General features: G+C 33.9%; 4 protein-coding genes across 7 annotated transcripts; 2 read left to right on the top strand and 2 right to left on the bottom strand.

Annotated features, from left to right (window-relative positions):
• Window positions 1-315: 315 nt before the first annotated feature.
• Window positions 316-6,788, bottom strand: LOC139770436 (sorbitol dehydrogenase). Its single transcript, XM_071702379.1, has 8 exons — window positions 6,597-6,788; window positions 4,833-4,866; window positions 4,017-4,177; window positions 3,562-3,725; window positions 3,195-3,379; window positions 1,628-1,806; window positions 1,371-1,492; window positions 316-1,130 (listed from the first exon to the last, which is right to left on the bottom strand). Exons 1-8 carry the CDS (start codon window positions 6,651-6,653, stop codon window positions 977-979), a joined length of 1,056 nt encoding a protein of 351 aa, XP_071558480.1. The 5' UTR covers window positions 6,654-6,788; the 3' UTR covers window positions 316-976.
• On the bottom strand, window positions 6,596-10,891 carry Riok2 (RIO kinase 2). Its single transcript, XM_071702374.1, has 6 exons — window positions 10,476-10,891; window positions 10,202-10,343; window positions 9,457-9,835; window positions 9,090-9,374; window positions 8,291-8,974; window positions 6,596-7,950 (listed from the first exon to the last, which is right to left on the bottom strand). The coding sequence occupies exons 1-5, from the start codon at window positions 10,539-10,541 to the stop codon at window positions 8,308-8,310; spliced, it is 1,539 nt and encodes a 512-aa protein (XP_071558475.1). The 5' UTR covers window positions 10,542-10,891; the 3' UTR covers window positions 6,596-7,950; window positions 8,291-8,307.
• A 35-nt stretch (window positions 10,892-10,926) lies between these two features.
• Egh (beta-1,4-mannosyltransferase egh) lies at window positions 10,927-17,521 on the top strand. Of its 4 annotated transcripts, none has more exons than XM_071702376.1 (3): window positions 10,927-11,002; window positions 12,234-13,042; window positions 13,764-17,521. In XM_071702376.1, exons 2-3 carry the CDS (start codon window positions 12,239-12,241, stop codon window positions 14,334-14,336), a joined length of 1,377 nt encoding a protein of 458 aa, XP_071558477.1. In that variant the 5' UTR covers window positions 10,927-11,002; window positions 12,234-12,238; the 3' UTR covers window positions 14,337-17,521. The 4 variants fall into 4 exon arrangements, with proteins under 4 accessions (XP_071558477.1, XP_071558476.1, XP_071558479.1 ...); XM_071702375.1 differs by having other exon boundaries at window positions 10,945-11,299; XM_071702378.1 differs by lacking the exon at window positions 10,927-11,002 and adding an exon at window positions 11,313-11,973.
• Window positions 17,522-18,764: 1,243 nt separating this feature from the next.
• Window positions 18,765-21,749, top strand: Eif2bepsilon (eukaryotic translation initiation factor 2B subunit epsilon). The gene is made up of 2 exons (XM_071702372.1): window positions 18,765-19,945; window positions 20,385-21,749. Exons 1-2 carry the CDS (start codon window positions 19,256-19,258, stop codon window positions 21,618-21,620), a joined length of 1,926 nt encoding a protein of 641 aa, XP_071558473.1. The 5' UTR covers window positions 18,765-19,255; the 3' UTR covers window positions 21,621-21,749.
• Window positions 21,750-21,753: the final 4 nt, after the last annotated feature.

The raw sequence follows: 21,753 nt of genomic DNA, 5'->3' as shown, positions 1-21,753 counted from the left end.
ATTATCTTTAAGTCCATAAATTAAATACAATTAAATAAATTAAATGTGATAAGATATTAAAATATAATTTTTGTAGGAAATAAATTTTGGGGATATGAATGATATGAATACCGAAATATGTTAGCTCGCGAATTACGATCGGCATGCAATGGCTGCCTCATCGTGAAAAAAAATGAAATATTCTTGAAACGACAGATATTATCTTTAATAAATCTATAAATATTAAATGTGATAGGATATTAGAATATAATTTTTGTGGGAAATAAATTTTAGGAATATAAAGAAAACGAAAATTATGATATCCGGCAGATATCCTTCTTTTTGTACAAAAATTCAGAGAAGACTTTATTGATCATATAAAAGATATCGTTGTTCTGTTGGGAAAATATCACCAAACATGTACATTATTTGTATTGTTAACTAAAATTCACTAGTCGCTCTTTGACCCTTACACCCTTACGAAAAAATACTACAGAAAGACTACTGTAGTTGCGGTACACAAAAAGTACACGAAACTGTAGTAAATATTACAGTAATTGCTATAGTTTTGTGTGCATGTTTTTTTCGCAATTACAGTAGTTTCTTCCATAAGGACACCGCTAATCTTTTGAGCCATTGTCGCATCCACGTGTACGTGATGCATCCACGTGTACGCGAACTCTATACAATGGCATTTGAAAATGATTTTATGCGTCCCATATAAATTAACATTTCGCACAATGCAATGTTACACGAGATAACGTGATAAAAGATTCGGCGTTAAAACATTCTGTCAAAATGCGATATATCCACGTTGATATAAATATATCCAGACGTCTCTCCATTTCCATATCTCGATTAAGTTAAACGCCAAATTAAAATAATTGATAAAAATGGTAAAATTCAGTTAACATGTCGCAATATAAAAGCTTTACATGTAGCTCATTTCTCACAGAAGCTTACGGTTGCATTTGGTACTTAAAATCCCGCGATTCGTCTATTTACAATGGATCATAACTTTAATAGCTCCGCCTGCTCCAGTCCTACTAGTCTCAAAGGCTTGCTTGGTCTCCTCTATCTTGTAATTATGAGTGATCAACGGCTTCACGTCTATCTTGCCAGAAGCGACGAGATTCAATGCGTCGTTGTAGCTACGAATCGGGAAAAAGATCATATAGAATAATCTCCTATCAAGCGTTAAAATAATTCATCTGTGAAAATTCAATAAATTAAAAACTACAGAACTCTTGATTGCAATTTTCTTAGGCTATTTTCTGCCGTAATAATTGATTTGGCACGGCAATCATATTGGCATTTAATTTGTCACGAAGTATCGGAGTTGGTTATATCTTTTCTATTTAACGTACAACTCTTGACTAATTGAAACTTACTCATTTACGTATCGGAAGACACCCCTGATGTCGACTTCTCTCGTCAGGGCATTTATCAGTGGAATTTGCACCTCTGGAGCACCCAATCCCACTAACACCACAACTCCACCGGTTTCGGTCGCCTGATATAATACAAATATGATTAAATATAATAGTATTAAATATAATATAATAGTAAATATGATTAATCTAATTTCTCTATTAGTCAACTAATTTTAAATAATCTAATTTTAAAAAAGATGTATTTCGTAACTTACGAGAATCGCTAAACGAATGGAGGCTTGTGCACCGCAAGCGTCTATCGTCCTGTTAGGTTCACCCTCGAAGATTGCATGAATGTCAGCCACTGTATCCTCCTCCGATCTATTCTTTTGCACCAGATACGTGCCGTCGGCGCCGAGTTTCTTCGCTACGTTCAGTCTACTTTCCACCATATCTACAAACATAAATCGCGTCTATTTACATCTTATTTATAAGTTGTATAGGCTTGAATTTAGAATTCTTCGAGGGAGGACTTGTGCTACTTGTGAAACGCATTGTGCTACCTACAAAAGAGGAAATATGCATTATTTAGGAAGAAAGATGGCCTCCTTTTGAAAAGACAGCGCTCTATGTCTTCAATGCGTAGTTCAAATTTGCAATAGAAAAATGACTACTAGACGCGACACTTTGTGACTGCGTGACCTCGGTGATACACATTCCTGTTCCACAAGTAGTATCTATCATGCTAAATGCAGCCTCGATGAGGCTTATCTCGCGATCGATTGCAACACCACTACTCCACATCTACTGAATGTTTTTCTCTCATTTGCTATTACATGAATTGACAATTACTATAACTTGATATCTTATCGTTTCGCAAACAGATTTGTGATAGATCGTTAAAACTTCTGTTATCGCAGCGCGATATACAAACGCAATCACTACAGAATTTTCCGTTCAGTGACCACATGTCGCTCTGTATCGCAAGTTAACTTCAATAAGAAAATACTGAAATACTATTTTAACTCATAATAGAAACCCAATATTTAATCAAATGCAGAGAATTTTTTAGAAAATAACAGAATTTCGATACCGCAGTTAGTTTGGTAAGAATATAAGACGAGGTATAATTTTTCTTTTATTTTCCATCGTAATTGTATTATCTCATATCTTTTAGTTGTTTGTAATAATTACTTGAAGTATTGATTGATGATAAAGAAAATTGTTGAAACATAGGTTAAAAATGTTTTTCCTTTCGCCTCAAATTTTATCTTTTAAAGTATTTTAAACACATAGTCGTGATAACTACTGTGTTCACGACCGTGATGGCTTTGGCTATCAGAAACGTGTATGTTTTTCTCTCGTCATTCGTCATTACGTAAATTGACAATTACATAACTTTTGATATCTACTAATCGTTTCGCAAACGGATAATATATCGTTAAAACTTCTGTTATCGCAGCGAGATATACAAACGTAGTCACTGCAGAATTTTCCGTTAAGTGACAACTTGTCGTTCTGTATCGCAAGTTTACTTTACTTCAATAAAAAAATACTGAAATACTATTTTAACTCAAATAGAAACTCAATATTTAATAAAATGCAGAGAATTTTTTAGAAAATAACAGAATTTCGATACCGCAGTTAGTTTCGTAAGACTATAGACGAGGTATAATTTTTCATTTATTTTCCATCATAATTGTTATTTATTAACGTATTATGTCATACCTTTTAGTTGTTTGTAATGATTACTTGAAGTATTGATTGATAATAAAGAAAATTGTTAAAACATAGGTTGAAATATTTTACTTTCGCCTCAAATTTTATCCTTTAAACACATACCCGTGATAACTATTTTGTTCGCGCCCATGGCTTTGGCTACCAGCAACGTCACCAAACCGATCGGGCCAGCACCCAGAATTAATACTTTGGAATTGATTCCGATTTCGGCCCGTTTGCAAGTGTGTACTGCCACTGACAATGGCTCTAAAAGCGCTCCTTCCTCTAAACTCACATGATCGGGCAATCTGTTACAAAAGATCACAAATGCAGAAGTTAATTTTCTTTCCATCTGCGACAATATGTTTTATCAAATTATTTTATTGTATTCAAAAAAAGAGCTCTACCTAGCTGCCTTGCATCATTGTTTGCATACTATCGGTTTTACCGTAATTATGTGTAAGCGAAATACGTAATTAACTATGCGTACTTGAAACAGAAATCGGCTGCATGCTTGTAAAAACGTCTTAAGCTGCCGTGCACGGGTGGAGTTGCGCAAAACACAATATCCTTGCACAGATTATAACGTCCTTCTTTGCAATACGTGCATATCCTGCAAGGCACACCAGGCTCAATGGCAACACGATCACCGACCTATAAAAAATTTTTTTTTAAAATAACAAGATAATATCAAGAACATATCATATTATATATTTTATATGAGAGAATAATGCGAATAAATTCTTTAATATTACCTATGGGTGCTTTCTATTTACTGACACAAGTTGACACAAGTGTTGTTCTGTCTTTGTTACTCATTGAATGCAAAGAAAGATAGAATGACATTTGTGTCGACTTGTGTCAATAAATGGAAAGCATGCTATATTAGCTCACAAGAGAAAGTAATTAATTGTAAGTAAATATACGTGCATGACATATACGTACTTTTAAATTCTTGACATTTTTCCCAAGCTTGAAAACGGTTCCGGAAGACTCGTGACCGATGATCATGGGTTTCTTCACTATAAAATCGCCGATTCTGCCATTAACAAGATAATGAACATCCGACCCACAGATTCCTACGCATCCCATTTCCAAGAGAACTTCTATGAAAGAACATGATATTTCCAGCTTATTAAAAAAAACAGTGCAAAAATGTAGCTTCTAAAATCTTCTCCATCCAAATTCTCCCGTAGTATGATGAACTTAATTCTAATCTCAAAACTTTATTCTTCTTCTCATATCTTTCTAATCTTAGTGCGACTTCTTTTATTCATCAATAGATGAATACAACTTAAAACAAAGACTCTTTAACTAATTAAGATCCAAATATACGTGCGAAGATTCAACAGCTTTAGATTGAAATTAATCTTCTTAATTTATCACTACGTATCTGGAACAGCATTACATTACATATATTACTTCAATGAGCGTCATCGTATGTATTAATAGCACTCAATGTAAATTGATTCATACAAAAATGTTATGCAATCGAATAAAGAATTCTTCTTTCGCGTTTCAAATATAAACTAGGTTTTTCTACAATTTTCCTAATAAAAATAATAATAAAAATAATATCACCAGCAAACGCTGATTAATGTAATAATATGCTTTTTATAAGAACAATATTATTAATATCAGTTATACGGTTCTAATGCATTTCTTATTGTCAACAGTACACATTACTGATATTTTTGCCAAATATTTGTTATTATAATCGATAAAAAAAACTAGTAAATATTAATAAAAGGCATGTCTTACCATTTTCCCCTGGATCTTCGATAGTCGTATTTTCCTGAAACAGAAAAAATTACCCGTGAGTCTAATCACTAAGTTTAATTACAGGAAACATATACTTATTCACAACATTCTAAAATCTGCGCACGTAGTAATAATAAAACAATTACAAAGCTTGACATTCCAAAAAATAAATTGTATGGAATAATTATTATCAGTTTAAAACTTTTTACTTATTTTTTTGTAGGATATATCAAATGGCAAAAAATAACTTAAAAAAATTGTCATAATGCAGCAAAAGGAAATTGTTGCTTAACACAGATGCTCGAATGATATAAATTTAAAGATCAATCCGTTGATATCGAGGCGCACGTGCAATCGATTTACTTAAGGCAACTGCAGTATCGTGTGCAATTGCCTTAAGTAGTTATATTCAAGAATCAGGATCAACACATGTAATTGTAAACATACTAATCTGAACTGTATTCACCATATTAAATAACATTAAAGAATTATTTATAGCTTTTATCCTCTCAAAACAAGTATGATTTGTTTCATTCTCTATATGCTATATTATTATTACATGAGAAATTGTTGAATTAAAAAGAATTGATAAGAATTAATTTTTGTAAAATTATAAATTCTTTATTTATGAAATACAAAGTGTTTTTAGAAAAATGGAACTCCTCATCTTTTTGCTTGCATAAAACTATATTAGAAACAGATGATAAGAAAATCGTATCAGTTAATTCCTGATTTTCAAAATTTATCTATTTAAAAAAACGCGATTCTTTATTATTTACCTGCAAAAAAAAACAAATTTAAATTTGATATGTGAGATTATAAATTTAGTTTCGCAAAATTATGTATCTTTAAAAAAAATAGATATGAGTTTAAAGTACTCGTAATATTGCAATATAAAAACATATGGTGAATATTAATTAGCACTGTATGATTTAACAAATAAATGTTAACAAAGTATTTTACATTTTTCAAGTTTTCACAAGTATGTTAATAACGTGTCAATCCATAAAACAAGACGTAAATATTTAAAACAAAAAAAGCAAGCGTAATATCCGAGTGTTTACAATCTAGTGATTTAAAAGGTAAATATACAAATAATCGAATATACATGAATAATTTAACGTTAGTTTACAGTAGCAGTTCGGCAGTTATTGATAGCATTAAGCTATCAATAATACCGTTACGAAATGAACAAATTCACTTTCACTTTCTACAAAAAGGGCGACAAAAGATTGACTCTGTCTTTGATAATTTATTTAGAGATGCATTATCTTGTGTTTCTTATATTTAAAATAAAATAATCGTGTATTCAAATGCAAAGGAAAAAAAGAAGAAAGTAAAATTGTAAGTTCACAAAATGTATAAAATATTTAGAGAATGTTAACTAAAATAAAAAAAGAATATTATAAACTTCTTTTAGAAATTTTACACAGCCGCGAATATAAATTTAAATCGCATATTTAATTTAATAAACTTTAATTAAATAACAATTGTACATGTTATTATAATATTACAAAAATTATACACATAAACGCACTAACTGATTATACGGAACAGAAATAACTACAAATTTTTCATTTTTATAGCAAAAGGTAAAATATAATTAAGAGCCTCGTTTAATCTTTCCATCGTCTATATAAATATAAATTAGCCAATGAAAGTTTGCAGCGTGATTGAAATAAGATCATAAAAGTGGCGCGTTCGATTCGAGCATGAGCAAACGCAGCCGTGCAAGTTCATCATGCTTCCGTATCGTGTACTAACCAGGCGCAAATCGTTGATGCCATACAGTACAGCGGAGAGATTGCCTATGAAAGGCATGGTTTTTCCTGCGAAAATTTGAAACAGATAAGTAGAGTTTTCAGCGGTGATCCACCTGCGTCAAGTTGCTTCCGGATATTTTGATAAACACAGAACGCACGGGACGGGACTCAGCGTCCAAGAGAGAACTCGCTGCTATATATACACGCCCCGCAATTACACGTATATATACGTATATATACGTATGAAGCTATCACCGCGACCTTATTATCGTCTTTTCTTCACTACCACCACCATCAGCGATCATCCTTCGCGGCGCGAATTATCGAACAGTCCAATTTGTGTACATTTCGCAATCGCACCGTCAACCGTTGCGTAATGCCAGCGCGGAAACACGCTGTTTTGCGGGAACTATTAAATCGATTTGTACTGTATATGCATGCAGTTCCACTTTTCCTCTCTGCTATCAATCGACCCTGCGTCCGTAGCTCGTGCGTTGCGTTACGACCGCGAAGCAATGTGACGTAACATGGGATTAGATGCGACAAAATAAATAAATAAAACAAAATACCTATTCTCCTCTTGATTGTGCGCCTCTCTAGAAAACTTCTCCTTCTGTACTTATACTGCTTATACACTTGAAGCTGAACTTGAGCTTGGGCTATCGCTTCTTGGGACCGACGAATTGTCTCTAAAGATCGGAAATCCTTAGTGTACGATCTATTTAGAAGAGGTATTTCTCAAAATTCTTCTAATTGGTTCGACGTTTTAAGAGAAGGGATGTTATTAGACTCTCCGATTGGAAAGGACTAAAGGAAAAAGTTGAGAAAATCAGAAAATCTGATATATGGTCTACAAATGTTGGAGAACTCTTATCTTGTGTGAAAGGTTTATTTAGAATCTGATAATTTTTGTTTTGATTGTCCATCTGTGACGAGTATCTGCTTAACATGTGAGAAAAATATGAATCTTTAGAATTTCTAGTTTGGTTTACAATAGATTAAGCCATCATCTTAATGCTTTATGTTGCAAGATGCAAAAAGTTCCTCATTAGTATTTAATTATATTAATATACAATACTCAAGATAAAATTATTCATTAATAATGCATAAATTTTATGCACGTCTAATTTTATATACGTTTGGATATCAAGTTTGCATACACATATAATATGGGCAAACCGCTTGTATTAGTTTAGCTGTACATATCTTTGATAGTATCTGTTCTGCAATTACATAATTATATAATTATATATATTACAAAATTATGCAGTTGAAGCAATCCGAAACGGATTGAATGTTTAGTTTACAGATAGAACTACTTTCCATATTTTCTTCTTTCTTTTTCTGGATAGTATCTAGAAAAATACAGTATTACATTTTTATTTTATTTTTGTTCTATAAGATAAGAAATATTCAATTTTGAAAACACTTATTTCCCTCAGATATGTCTCCACTATCTTATCTTTATTGAAGTTTTATGGGATCAAAATACTAAACAAGGTAATATCTGAAACTGCTTGTATTTTGTTACGTAACTTACGTGTAAGCAACATAAATGGAAATAAGTAATGGAAATATCAAGAAAGAAATAATTGTATTCATGCATCAAGGTATTAAGATAAACTAATTACAAAAAAATCTTTTATATCGTTAATCGTGTATTTGTTAAATTGTATGTTGTAATAAATAACTTACAATAAATAACTTGTACTTTATTCCCAGCCCCAAATTCCCGTCGATTCTTTAATTGTAGCTCTATTATCTCTTCGTATTCTCGTCACTGCGCTTGCTTCTCCTTTAACAAGTGCTCTCTTTGCCTGGCTCCTCTCACGTTTGTCAAGTGCTAATTTTGTTCTCTTTTTTATCATGTCTGGTGCAATCGTAGCAGCTGTTGAAATACTCCGTATACTTCGTGTGTCATCATAAACCTGTGCTGCTTCGTCTTCCGGGTTTGATGATAAACCATACGATGTACAATCATTGTGTTCTTCATTGGCTATTACATTTTCTACATCTTCGTTATTTCGTTTACATTCATTTTCCATGTTGCTTTGCTTGTCAGAACATGGCACAGTAGATATCTCCTTTAAATGTTCATTATCGTTATTTAGTACTGTCTCTCTTGTTGAAACATCAAATTTTTCTTTTGCAGTTCGATCTTGAACTTGTACATCATTTAACTGATATTCCAAATCTTCGATATTATCAACACAATTTTCATACGTTTCATCCTCGCTGCCCTTATCAGACTCAACATCTTCATTGTCTTTTTCTTCTTTATATTCAAAATCAATTTCTGTTAAGAAAATATCAATTTCTTTTTCTATTTGCCTTGCAAAACCACTGGCTTTAACTTCTGCATCTACGTTGTCCTCACGTCTAAAATAGATAAAATATTAACTTGTTAGATCGGTATATAAATATAAATATAAATATATATATATATAATTAAGATACAATAATAGGAATAAAGATATATTTTTTCACTACTTACGATATATCTTGAAAAGTTGGATATAGTTCGCTCTCATATCCAAAACGTCTCTTAAAGAAATCACGGATACAGTTCACATCTCTTTCGAAGTAGGCTTCTGCGTTTTCGTGCTCTGTAGAAACCATCTGCGGAAAATCAATGATAACAGGCTTGCCATCATCTTTGATCATTATGTTAAATTCATTGAAATCTCCATGTATAACACCATGATTCGCCAGTCTAACAATCAAATCCATGAGCTCGTCGTACAATGCTTCCACATTGTTTACTTCATTTACATTACACCTAAATAAGATAATACAATTAAAATATTATATATAATTAAGTGGTATTCAATTAGTAACAGAAATATCATTAATAAACATACAAAGGTCCACCTTCAACCAGCTCCATAACAATGCAATGCCTGTTGAAGTCAATTGGTTTTGGTACAGGGAAACCTCTATCCAGAAGTGCTTTCATATATGCAAATTCTCTGGTTGCAGCGATTCTTGACAAGTACAACCAAGATGCGGACTGTCTGTGCTGATGATAATCCCTTTTTTCTTTGATGTTTCGAAAGCACGTTCTACCCAGTCTATGTAACTTTAGACAAAGCGATGTCTCGTCCTCGTTAGCGACAACATAAATATTAGATTCCTTGCCAACACCGATCTGATTACCAAAGGAACATATTGTTCCTCTTTGTGTTAAGACCTTTAAGGCTAAATAATCGTAACCTCTGTTCGTCAAGCGATAACCATCATCTGAAAATTTTTTATTTATTATCATATGTTTTACACGTATTATTAATCAAATCTATGGGCCAGTTTCACTATCTCCGATTAACCGTAACCTTCGTTAAACTTACTCTTCGTCTCTTTCTAAGGGACAGTTATGTTTAGTTCTATCAATGTAAATTAACTTTAATCTCGTTTTAATTTACTTTTTACCTCTCTTTAGTTCTAAGAATTAGAAAGAGATAAAACGTAAGTTAAACCGAGATTAAAGTTAATCTACATTGATAGAAATAAACATTAGAAAGAGATGAAGAGTGAGTTTAATCAAAGGTTACAGTTAATCAACATTGGTGAAACTGGCCTTATGGTCACATGTAAATGTTAATGCCTTACATCGCTTGCCTCGTTCGTAACTAAGCAATTTGTACTTGCACATTTCTTTGAGCAATTTATGAACTCCACCGTAACGCAGATTCGCTATTTGTGCGGCAAGTAGAGCAGGTACAAGTTCATGATTTTTCATACCCATTTCAATCTGAAATATAAGAAATGGATGTAGAACTGTTATAATTAGAAAGAAGAAAAGCAATGGAATATATACAGATCCAACAAAAGCTTATTAAGGATCTTGTAATTCACAAACGAATATAGGTTAAAAAATGCATACCGCTGTCAAAACACGAAAGTATTCCGAGGTTAAATACCGCAATATCTTCACGTCCAGCTTTCCCATGTTTATTAGATTGCAGATAAAGTTATGAACGATTCATATAATTCAGACGGCTTTATCTCAAAATGTTAAACATTCCAATTAGAAATTTTATGCACACGTGCGACATGCGACTAGAAGCTACCAGTGCTACCACTAGTGATCCCTATGAAATGTAAAGGCCCTTGCTGCAGCATTGATACACAGCTTCCGATAGGCTGATGAAAATCTATTAAGGGCCTTTACTCTGATTGGCTAATATTCCACCTAGAGAGCCCCCACCTGGAGATTAGCCAATCAGAATAATTCCGCTATTGCTTTCTCCATGGGGATGCAGCTTTATGCATTCAGCGCTGCATGCAATCGCACATCGCACAATGAATCCCGCAAAAAGGCCGATCGAATCCTTGCTGTGGAGGTGGAGTGTGGACGGAGCCGCTCGAAAGAGTCGATCGGTCGCTCTTCCTCGAGATCACTCGACAACGGTAAAAAAATAAATAAATAAATAAAGAAACGCAAACCGGTGCGTTGAACCCTCGCTCGCGCGTAAGTGGTGAAGTGCGACGGCTGTGCGTGCATGCGTGAGTCAGACGGTTGAGACGGTCGCGTTAAAATTATGAAAACGCGTCCGCGCGCCGATTCGACAAGGCGCTGAATCCGCCCGATTCGACCGTCGCCCGTCGCCGTGGGCGTTGTGGGCGTCGTGGGCAATGGGCAGAGCCGGCGCGTTCGCGACTGTCAAGCACGTCTGAAAATTCGTTGACCACCGTCGACCACCACAGGTACGTGCGTCCGGAGCGCCCGAAGCTCCGAACACGATGAACGCTAAACGGCTGAGTTCCGTCTCGATTCAAGATTTCAAGGCTACGCTTGTTTACGACCAACGGTCGGCTGGCACGCCGGGCGTCCAGCGTTCGCCCACGCAATACCCCTACAAATCATTCGTCCGCGAGACAAGAGTGCGATAACGGCAAGGTTATACGAGAATACCGCGTTATCGCCGATATAGTCGGGAGAGACACGTCGTGCGCGCGCGCGTTCCCGCCCGTCCGCCCGTTCGAAGCTCACTAAACTTGGTTAAACTTCACGGGGGACTGTGACGGGGGATTCGCGGGAGGTGCGACGCTCGCTCGATCGCGCTAAAAACGGAGCGGCCGCGATGTTCGGACTTTGCCATCGGTGCTTTAAGTCATGATCACGTAGAAAAGTTGCCGCGTCCGTCCGCGTGATCACACGCGAGAACTCGCGACCGTTTCCATTCGTCACGCTTCGGTTATCAGTTTCGCTATCTCTTCGAGGGAATTCTGAGTCACGTTGCGTGAACTAATTTTAATTTTGTAATTCCTCGAGTCACGAGCCTCACGAGCCTCTATTGGCAATTCAGCCCGATCGTGATTCGTGACACGTACGTGCGGCCAATGTTGCTGTGTTAACTGTGTGTACGTCGATACGCTGTGTACGTATACGGGCGTGTTATGCGACAAGAATTGAAGGCCGGATCAATCTTCGCTGCGAAGTTTGAAAATAGTTACTAATTTAGGTTAATGAGAACTGTCACGATTACGAAACGCGATCGAAATTCCACGGCAGTTGTATAGCAAGTGATATTTACATATACGCAGAATAAACTATTGTGCTTTGAATAGCGCGTGGTCGTAGATTGTACTTAGAACTTGCAAAATGCGTTATTGTTAAATGTATAATTGTAATTTGCAGGAATAATGTTGAACAGTATAGCAAAACATATTTTGCACTGCTGCCTGCTGCTCGTGGTCATATTAGTATTCGAATTTGTATCCGGAGGCCTTCGATGGAACACGGACGAGAAGGAAGAGATTGATCCATGGACAAGATACGGCATTATCGGTGCAATCACGTTGTATCTGCTGCGCACAGTGACGTTTCTCTCATTGCCTCAAGTTCTATTCAATTTCATAGGATTAACGATATACAATGCATTCCCTGATAAAGTTATCTTGAAAGGCTCGCCCCTGCTCGCACCATTTATCTGTATAAGAATAGTGACCCGTGGAGATTATCCACAATTAGTGAAGTCAAATGTGAAGAGAAACTTAAACAAATGCATAGAGGCTGGTCTCGAGAACTTTCAAATAGAAGTGGTGAGCGACAAGCCGATAGGTTTGACGCCTCATCGCAGGGTGAGAGAAGTTGTTGTCCCACCGAATTATCGCACAAGTAGTGGTGCCTTATTTAAGGCTCGTGCTTTACAATACTGCCTCGAGAGCTCGGTAAACGAATTGGCTGATCACGACTGGATTGTCCACCTTGATGAAGAGACTCTGTTGACTGAAAATTCCGTTCGCGGGATATTGAACTTTGTACTGGATGGCAAACATCAATTTGGTCAAGGGTTAATCACGTACGCTAATGAAGATGTTGTTAACTGGATTACGACTCTGGCTGATAGCTTCAGAGTAGCGGACGATATGGGAAAGCTAAGATTACAGTTCACTATGTTTCACAAGCCATTTTTTAGCATGAAAGGATCGTATGTTGTCACGCAGGTAATTACTGATAATTCATCAAATTTATACTATATCTTATCATAGCAAATTTATATAAATTTTTTTAAAAAGACGTATTACTTTTTTATATACATATATACTAGAGATGCGTGAATTAAAGATTTTTGATATCGAATTGAATCAAATTTTATTTCCTCTTTCGAATTCGAACCGAAGCGAATTGAATCGTTAAAATATAACTTTTAATTAACAATTTATTATGAGTTATTATGAGATTGAATTTTAACACGTAGATAATAAGAGAACATTTTAATTTGGAAAAATAATATTGATTATATAATATAAATTCTTTTTAAAGCAAAAAATTTAAATATTTGATATAAAACTAATAAAATATATTTTATATGTTGCAGTAATTAAAACAATTAAACGAAAAATCATAGATAAATTATTAAAATACTCTAATGTAGTATCCAATAACATTATCTAATTACGTACATAAAAATTAAAATAAAATGATATAGTTTATTTTATTATCAATACTCATGGCTTACTATTTTTTTACGAATATTTAACCTTTACTTATAATTTGATAGCGTCACAGGGCATGTAAAAAATTGGGAATAAACTTGCTAACTGCTATACAATAAAAATATAAATATATCTATTTTAACACTTATTGAAGCAGTGACATTTACACAAATATATCTGTTTTACTTTTGCTATTTTTACGACAGGTTTTTTTGAATATGTATTACAGATGGCAGCGGAAAAACAAGTTTCGTTTAATAATGGATTAGACGGATCCGTTGCGGAAGATTGTTTCTTTGCGATGAAGGCATTTTCCCAGGGATATACGTTCAACTTTGTAGACGGCGAAATGTGGGAAAAATCACCGTTTACTCTGTGGGACTTTGTACAGCAGAGAAAAAGATGGTTGCAAGGTATATTACTTGTCGTGCATTCCAAAGCGATTCCATTGAGAAAAAAATTGTTACTGGGTATTTCGTGTTACTCGTGGGTGACGATGCCTCTCTCTACTTCTAACATTGTTTTGGCCGGATTATGTCCGATTAATTGCCCGCCGTTGATTGACTTTCTTTGCGCGTTTATCGGCGCGGTAAATATTTACATGTATGTGTTCGGAGTAGTTAAATCGTTCTCTCTATATCGTTTTGGTGTTGCTCGATTTATACTGTGTATATGCGGTGCATTATCCACTATTCCGTTCAATATAATCATCGAGAACGTTGCCGTGATATGGGGCTTGTTCGGTAAGAAGCACAAGTTCTATGTCGTTAACAAGGAATACAGGCCGCCAGTGACTGTGTGATGCGTCATCAGTTTAGAGCTATTATCTAACTGGTGCAAACTTAGCAACAGCGTAATATTTCCATTGTGCATGTGCATAATTAGTACCTGTAAATTTATATAGGAAAAAATATCACTGTCACAAATGAAATATTTATAACTAGTATTACGTAGGAATTACAAAATTCCTAAGATAAATCGATCGATCAATTTTAAAACAGGTAAAAATGAAAGGTGTAATGTATACAGCAATAGGTAGGTGGCAGTATTAGAAGCGTATTCTACATTGGCATTAAAACATTGCCAAATTTGTTAAAAGTATTAATATGTCAAAAATATATTTATGCCAATATCATATTCTCATAGTGCAAATTATACATGTCATATATATATATATATATATACTTTGATCTCATGTAAATGTCGTGTAAATGTTTAGCATTCGTTAAGTTACATATCATTTTACATGTTCCTTTACTTGCATCTATTTTTACCGTGTTCAGAAATATCTTATTTTTGCCATATCACAGTATTCTCTTCTTAATATTGTTTCACGAAGTGTTATGCATATCACCATAATTTCATATTAATAACAATGTCTGAGATGTCTAAATTTTTATTTAGGCATTTATCAGTTTTTTAAATAGTAATAGGTCATTTAAATGCATCATTAATTCGAAAAACTGTGATAAATCTTGCTTTCTTACATAATAACATAATAACATTATCCTTATTTAAAAAATATAAAAGCTTCTATTACCTAATACAAACACAAATTTAAAAAATGATATATAAGATGAGTCACAAAATATTTCATTGTCTTGATACTAAAGTAGTTTTCATAATTTGTACTTTACAAACTTTTAATTAATTACAAATTATAATAGTACATTTAAAACATCAATATAATTGATATATGTATACTGTACTTAAGGTTAATTAATTGTTTAACGAGATATGAAAATTCTTAAATATAAAAACATGTATTATATGTTACTTCTTGATAAAAATCGAAAAATCATATATTTCTTATAATTAACTTAATTAGTAAAGATTATGAACAAATTATGAAGATATACATATGTGGAGGAGTTATAAATTTTAATAGAAAGAATATAAATGTAAAAATCTAAATTAATTTTATGAAATCTATTGAATTAAACGTTAAATTTTGGATTGCCGTATTCTTAAAATTTGATAATCATCCTTTTTAAAAAAAGGCATGTTAAGTCGATACTCGCATGTTCATAAAAAAAATGTGAGTCTAATGGTAAATTTTTTAGATAGTGTGATTTTGTTATGCACTGCATGAAATTTTACTCATTATATTATTCATATAAAAAGAATCACTCATGAAAAGATATATAAAATATATAAATTGTCATTTTGTTACAATTATACATTTTTATGAAATATTTTGTATCAACATTTTTTTGGTATCGACATTCGCAATAATCCATCTTTTAAATAATTTTTTAAATGGCTTTTTATTTTAACTTACTAAAAAAAAATAGGGCTTCCTAGAGCTTTATATATTAATATGAATTTTGTGTAATGTACATTTTCAAAACTCCGTAAATATTTTATGATTTATGGCAAAATAATGGAATGGTTTTAGAAATAACAAAGCAATATATTTAGCAAGACTTATAATATCTAGTCAAGAAGGAATAAAGCACGTGAAATTTACGTCATAATGCACGTATAATAATTAATTAATATAAACTTTTATTAGCACTATATTACTGCGATGAGATATTATTTCCAAATATTTTGTGTTCAAATAAAAAAAAATTTATACTTCTGCAGATATCTCTGAGAGTATTTTGACTCTTTAATAATTAAATTTTAATAATAAAATTTTACACACATGTAAATTAACGTGTATAAATGATTAGTGCGACTTTAAAGTAAATTTTAAGTGCTATGTTTGACACTTAGAAATGTATTTGTGCTAATGCAGAGTTAACATTGATATTACAAAGGTCACAATAACTTATATAACTTCACACAGCGTCATTACATTCTTCACGTAATTATTTTCTGTTATAATCGGATCATTTCATAGTATAGCAATTTACTGTTGCATATTATTATACAATCATAGATTCGTGCATTGCATTGCGCTCTATACGTTATTCTCTCTATAAGATATTCACATATGTATATTAATATGTTTTTTAAGTATTTTAAGTATGTTTTTTTAGGTATTTTATTTTGTTGTGTCAGTGAAAAATGAACAAGCCCATTTATACACTAGTCTCGTATAATAATCATTTATTTCATTGTCCTAACAGCAATATCAGTTAATTTAATATATCAAACATAATAAATATGAATAAATGCACACAAAAATATGAAATTTATATTAATTTGAGAGATAAATGTAATCAGGATTTCTCAAACTCGTTTGGATTAAATTTATTTTATTTTATTTTATTTTATTTATTATTTTTTTTTGTCGATATATTACTTCTCTCCTAAATATTTTTCCAAGAGGTAAATGTAAAACAAATTTACCGTAATCTACAAAACTATCTTGAAATTGGCTAAAAATGTTTAATTTAACGTCTTATTATCTCGATGTAAAATTTATGTCTATTTTTCACCTAGCGATTACGAGTTTGGGAATTTCTGAATCACGTATTAATGGCCAATTTCTTCACCGTCGGATAACTCTATCCTTCGGTTAACCTCACTCTTTTTCTAAGGGGGCAGTTATCCAACGGTGAAGAAATTGGCCCTAAGTGAATCAAATTGAATGAAACAACAATATAGCTTTTTTTGTAACGCGAAGAATAATAACAACAATTGTATAATACAATTGTATAATGAACAATAATAGGAACATTTGCATAATGTGAACAATTTGTATAATTCTTTAGTATTATCTTATGTAATTCTATGTAATCGTTAACCTTTTATCTTTTATCTTTTATCTTACCTTTTATCAGACACGATTTGATTTTTATCACACATATGTACTAAATTATATTACACAAAATTTCTCATATCATGCAGCGTATTATATTATTAGGCAAAGAAATTTATAGTGTTATCATGATCATAACTACTGTAAAATTATGAATTGTTATAACAATTGCACCTGACTATAATAAGAATAACATTAAGATTCTTGGATGATACATTATATTGAAAAAAAAAAAAGAATAATAAAATTGGAAGTAAAAATTGCTTCAAAATAAATATCTGTATTTTTTATCTCCAAGCTTATAATCTTTTATTCTTTTTTTAATTTCACGATTTTTATTATCACTAAACGATAGTAACGATGGTATGGGATACGATTTGTGAGGAGTTATTGTATTCTTTTTGATCATTTCGGCAAAATTGCATAGAGATTATTCGTTGGATCGCCGACTTTCGACAACACACCTAAAGATTAACTTAATAAGCAATTAATTCAACTGATAATTTCTTACAAACATTTCTAATTATAATTCGTTGTCTCTAATTTTCTTTTCCATGTTTGTATACTGAATAAAAGATTATTCTATCCAACAGAATATTAGAGATATCAATTGGTAAGTTAATTGCCAATTAAGTTAGATTCGAAATTTAATCATCATTTGATGCACGATAGTGTGGAATAATTTACATCGAAGAAAAATACTAGATGAGACTTTTTTCATCCACGGACTTTCGAGATTCCCATTCATGCTTCTTGGAAACATTTCTAACAGAAAGAAAGGGAATAAGACGCTACAGCTGAATGAAGTAATGTTTATAACGAATTAATTTTCTTTCTTATTTGATCAGCAAATGGATAGCTCCGAAGTCTGCCTGCCGAATAAGTTTAATTAAACATAATTTATAGAATATATGAAGATCTCTTGTTATACGATTAAATATATTCATTTATTTTACGTCAAGACAGAATAATAATATTGAAGCGAATCTAATTGCTGCAATATGATTCGTTCGCTATTTTGAACGTTCGATAATCCGCGCGAATCACAGCGTCGCACTTAAATTTCGAATTGCATTCAGACTTCAGTAATGAGACGCATCGTGATCGTGATGTATGACGGTCGCACTCGAATCGTTCCGTGATTTCACGCGATTGTTTCTGTGTATAAATACAAATCTTGCGGGCGAGAAATTATCGCGAGTGTGTGTGTCTTGTTGGATGTTCGTGGCACGTTAAACATCGCATGATTTCGGTATTGGCGAATCAACTTCTACGTTCCCGGCATTGACGGAGATCCCGTGCAGGTTTTTTTCGCTGTTCTTCTCTCGTCGTAGATGCAGCGAAAGTGCCAGGTATGTGATCGCTCTGTAATTAACTGCGCCAGTTTATGCTTTACATTTTTACGAGCTAATAATTTCATTCGTGTCATCGTTCATGATTTTGTACGTAATTTAATGAGAGTGTCAAGTTCTCGTTATGATCGACAAACGCAAGGTTTTTCATTTATTATACGAATGAAAAGTATAGAGTTCTATATTATCGGCAAGTGTGACGGTAGATCAAAAGTACGCGTTTTCGATTGCTTGAAGTTTCCGAAAATGAGGGTCAGATGTCGCTACATACGCGGTAGCGCGCCCAGCGCACCGTCAGATCTGTTTTTAGGTTATTTTCGAATTCAGTGAGTTCTGGTGAGTTCGTTCTCGAAACGAAAGTTTGAAGTTGCGTCAGATATGTGTTGATTGATCATTTTAAAAATATATTTTATAATATACTCCCTCCATATACTCCTACGAAGAGTTATTCAAAGAAGCGTAGCGGTGCGCATCAATTGCGCGTAATGTAAAAACCTTGAAAAAGTGGCTTACAAACTTCAAGTATCCTGACTAACCACAATTACCTCGTGGAACCCATATGAATTCTCCACGTGTTCGTAACGCGACTATCTAAATCTTGACAATTTGTCGATTTGTACGCCGGTGAATGAATTATCGATACGATCATCCGAGACGATGAATACGAAAGTGTGTAAGAAGGACGTTCTGCAAGCCGTTATTCTCGCGGATGATTTCACAACGGGATTAAGTCCGGCGCAAAGTATATTCCCGAGCGTCCTAATGCCGGTGATAAACATACCGCTTTTCGATTACATGATCGAGACGTTGATAAAGTCGAGGATACAAGAGGTATTCCTTTACTGCAGCAGTCACGTGGATCTACTGAAAAAGTATACAAAGGAGAGAGTTTACAGAGGCATTACGATATCCCTGATCATTTCCGACGGCTGCAGATCCCTCGGAGATGCTCTGCGGGATATTGATACAAAAGGATGGATCAGGGGATACTTCGTACTGATTCGCGGGAACGCGTTTACCAATACGGATCTTAAAACCTTGCTCAGCATTCATCGTGCGAAAGTCGAGAAGGATAAGGGGGCAACCATGACTATGGTATTACGGAATTTTGGCTCGACGAAAGGCTCTTATCTCAACGAGGAAGCGCCTCTAGTTGTATCCGATAAGAGCAGCAATAAAATTCTGTATTACACCAAGCTGAAGGACAGCGAGAAGAAAGTGAAGCTTGAGTTAAACTGGTTCCTCGATCATAACGAGGTTGAAATTAATTCTTGTCACTTGGATACTCATATTTACTTGTGCTCGCCGTCTGTCTTGCCCCTCTTTGCTGATAACTTTGACTTTCAAGTAAGTAACAAGCTGAGTTACTTTATCACAATTATCTCTAATTATAATATGTATAATCAATTATAATATGTAATCAATCAATTAATCAATGCCTCCTCAGAATTTTTGAGGAGCTTTTGAGACAAGATTTTGTATTTTTCGGGAGTAGGTTGTCAGCCTACTGCCAAACTCCCCAATTCTCAATCTTGAGTTTCGGTTCCCTCTCTAAATACAGAGAGGTTTCTCCTGGCAAGATACTCTCGGTGGGTTTGCCATCACCTTCCGAGAGGTGGTGATCGTGGTGATTGAATAAAGACCAATGAATTTGTAGTCAGATTTGAACTCAAATTTTTGGATTACTAGAACAGCGCACATCACTCTGCGCCACGATCGCCACAATTGAAATATGTAATAATGAAACAAATATAATTCACTGTGCAAAATATTTTTATGTTTTTAGACTATGGATGATTTTATTCGAGGAGTATTGATGAACGAGGAGATTTTGGACTCGAGGATCTACTGGCAGCAGTTAAACACAGAGGATTATGCCTTGCCAATTACATCGTGGAAAGCTTATCATATGCTTACCCAGGACATTTTGCGTAGACATAGTTTTTCCCTTGCACCAAGTGCTTTCCCCTTATTAAAGAACTTTATATGCATGCCGCGGAGTACGTATAAACACAAAACTGCTACTTTTGCTAAAGGTTGTTTACTAGAAAAAGATTGTATTCTTGGATTGAACAGTTCGTTAGGAAATAATACTAAAGTCGCGAGATCTGTGATCTCGGACAATTGCACCATAGGTAGTAACGTTAGTATATATAATTCTTATATCTTTCCAAACGTTAGAATCAAAGATAATTGCACTATTACGAACAGTATCTTGTTTTCGTGTTGCATCGTTAGGTACCGTAGCCAAATAGATGGATGTATATTGTATCCGGGAACTGACATTACCGCTCGCAGTCAATATGTCGATACTGTTATCGAATCTACACCTTCCGGTGTGTCTAAGACTAAGATGTCAGATCTCGAGGCTAGTGACGGATTTTTGTACTTTAAGAACACTGAGGTAACCAACTGCGATGACTGCTCGCTCACAGAGTCGTCTAGCAACGAAGAGGATCTGGAGTGTGATTCTCCAATTCCGGACGACACGAATATGTTCTTGTCCGAAGTTATCGATAGTCTGTTACGCGGTTATCAGGATAAGCTGAATTGCGAGAATTTAATTCTAGAGATAAATTCCTCGAGGTACGCGTACAACGTCACCATCCGCGAGGTGACGTACAATGTCATCAAAGCGATTCTCAGTCTGCCGCTACACCATCTTTCCGAAACAAAGACTGCCGTTAATAATCAGAATTATCAAAAGAATTTGAAAATTATGATGATCTATTTTAACACTATTATTTCGAATTATATTAAGAACGAAGACGGGCAGGAGGATTGTTTGCGTGCTATAGAAGACGTTGCTAGTACAACCAACGAATTACTGCCGTATACGCAACATCTGTTGCATCAATTTTACGATCGCGATATATTATCGGAGGAAAAGATTTTAGAGTGGTATGAGTCTACTGGCGAAGACGCGGATGCGCTTCATACAAAAGTGAAAAACGCCGTTCAGCCGTTCATTAAGTGGCTGCGAGAGGCAGAGGAAGATTCCTCTGATGAGAGTGATGATTAATATTTTCTATTAAAAAATCTTGACATAAAATATAACTATCTATACATAAATGTAAGAAGATATATGTATATAATATATGTATATAATGCGCGTGATATGTGAATACATTGTTAAAAAATTCTGACAGAATGAC

This window comes from Temnothorax nylanderi, unplaced genomic scaffold (assembly GCF_030848795.1).
Source record: "Temnothorax nylanderi isolate EJ_2023f unplaced genomic scaffold, tnyl_v1.0 TNYL_tig0029_pilon, whole genome shotgun sequence".
Lineage (NCBI taxonomy): Eukaryota > Metazoa > Arthropoda > Insecta > Hymenoptera > Formicidae > Temnothorax > Temnothorax nylanderi.
Note: the sequence above shows the minus strand (reverse complement) of the source record. Positions and strands in the feature narration are given on the sequence as shown.

What these genes read in the sequence shown, in the direction of transcription:
- LOC139770436 (XM_071702379.1), bottom strand. Translation starts at nt 6,653, where the DNA reads ATGCCTTTCATAGGCAATCTCTCCGCTGTACTGTATGGCATCAACGAT. An exon ending in CGAAGATCCAGGGGAAAATG is followed by an intron (nt 4,178 to 4,832) that starts GTAAGACATGCC and finishes GTTCTTTCATAG; the next exon opens with AAGTTCTCTTGGAAATGGGA. An exon ending in CCATTCGTTTAGCGATTCTC is followed by an intron (nt 1,493 to 1,627) that starts GTAAGTTACGAA and finishes GTATTATATCAG; the next exon opens with GCGACCGAAACCGGTGGAGT.
- Eif2bepsilon (XM_071702372.1), top strand. Translation starts at nt 19,256, where the DNA reads ATGAATACGAAAGTGTGTAAGAAGGACGTTCTGCAAGCCGTTATTCTC. An exon ending in CTGATAACTTTGACTTTCAA is followed by an intron (nt 19,946 to 20,384) that starts GTAAGTAACAAG and finishes TTATGTTTTTAG; the next exon opens with ACTATGGATGATTTTATTCG.
- Riok2 (XM_071702374.1), bottom strand. Translation starts at nt 10,541, where the DNA reads ATGGGAAAGCTGGACGTGAAGATATTGCGGTATTTAACCTCGGAATAC. An exon ending in CTGGTTGAAGGTGGACCTTT is followed by an intron (nt 9,375 to 9,456) that starts GTATGTTTATTA and finishes TATCTTATTTAG; the next exon opens with GTGTAATGTAAATGAAGTAA. An exon ending in CCAACTTTTCAAGATATATC is followed by an intron (nt 8,975 to 9,089) that starts GTAAGTAGTGAA and finishes TATCTATTTTAG; the next exon opens with ACGTGAGGACAACGTAGATG.
- Egh (XM_071702376.1), top strand. Translation starts at nt 12,239, where the DNA reads ATGTTGAACAGTATAGCAAAACATATTTTGCACTGCTGCCTGCTGCTC. An exon ending in GATCGTATGTTGTCACGCAG is followed by an intron (nt 13,043 to 13,763) that starts GTAATTACTGAT and finishes TATGTATTACAG; the next exon opens with ATGGCAGCGGAAAAACAAGT.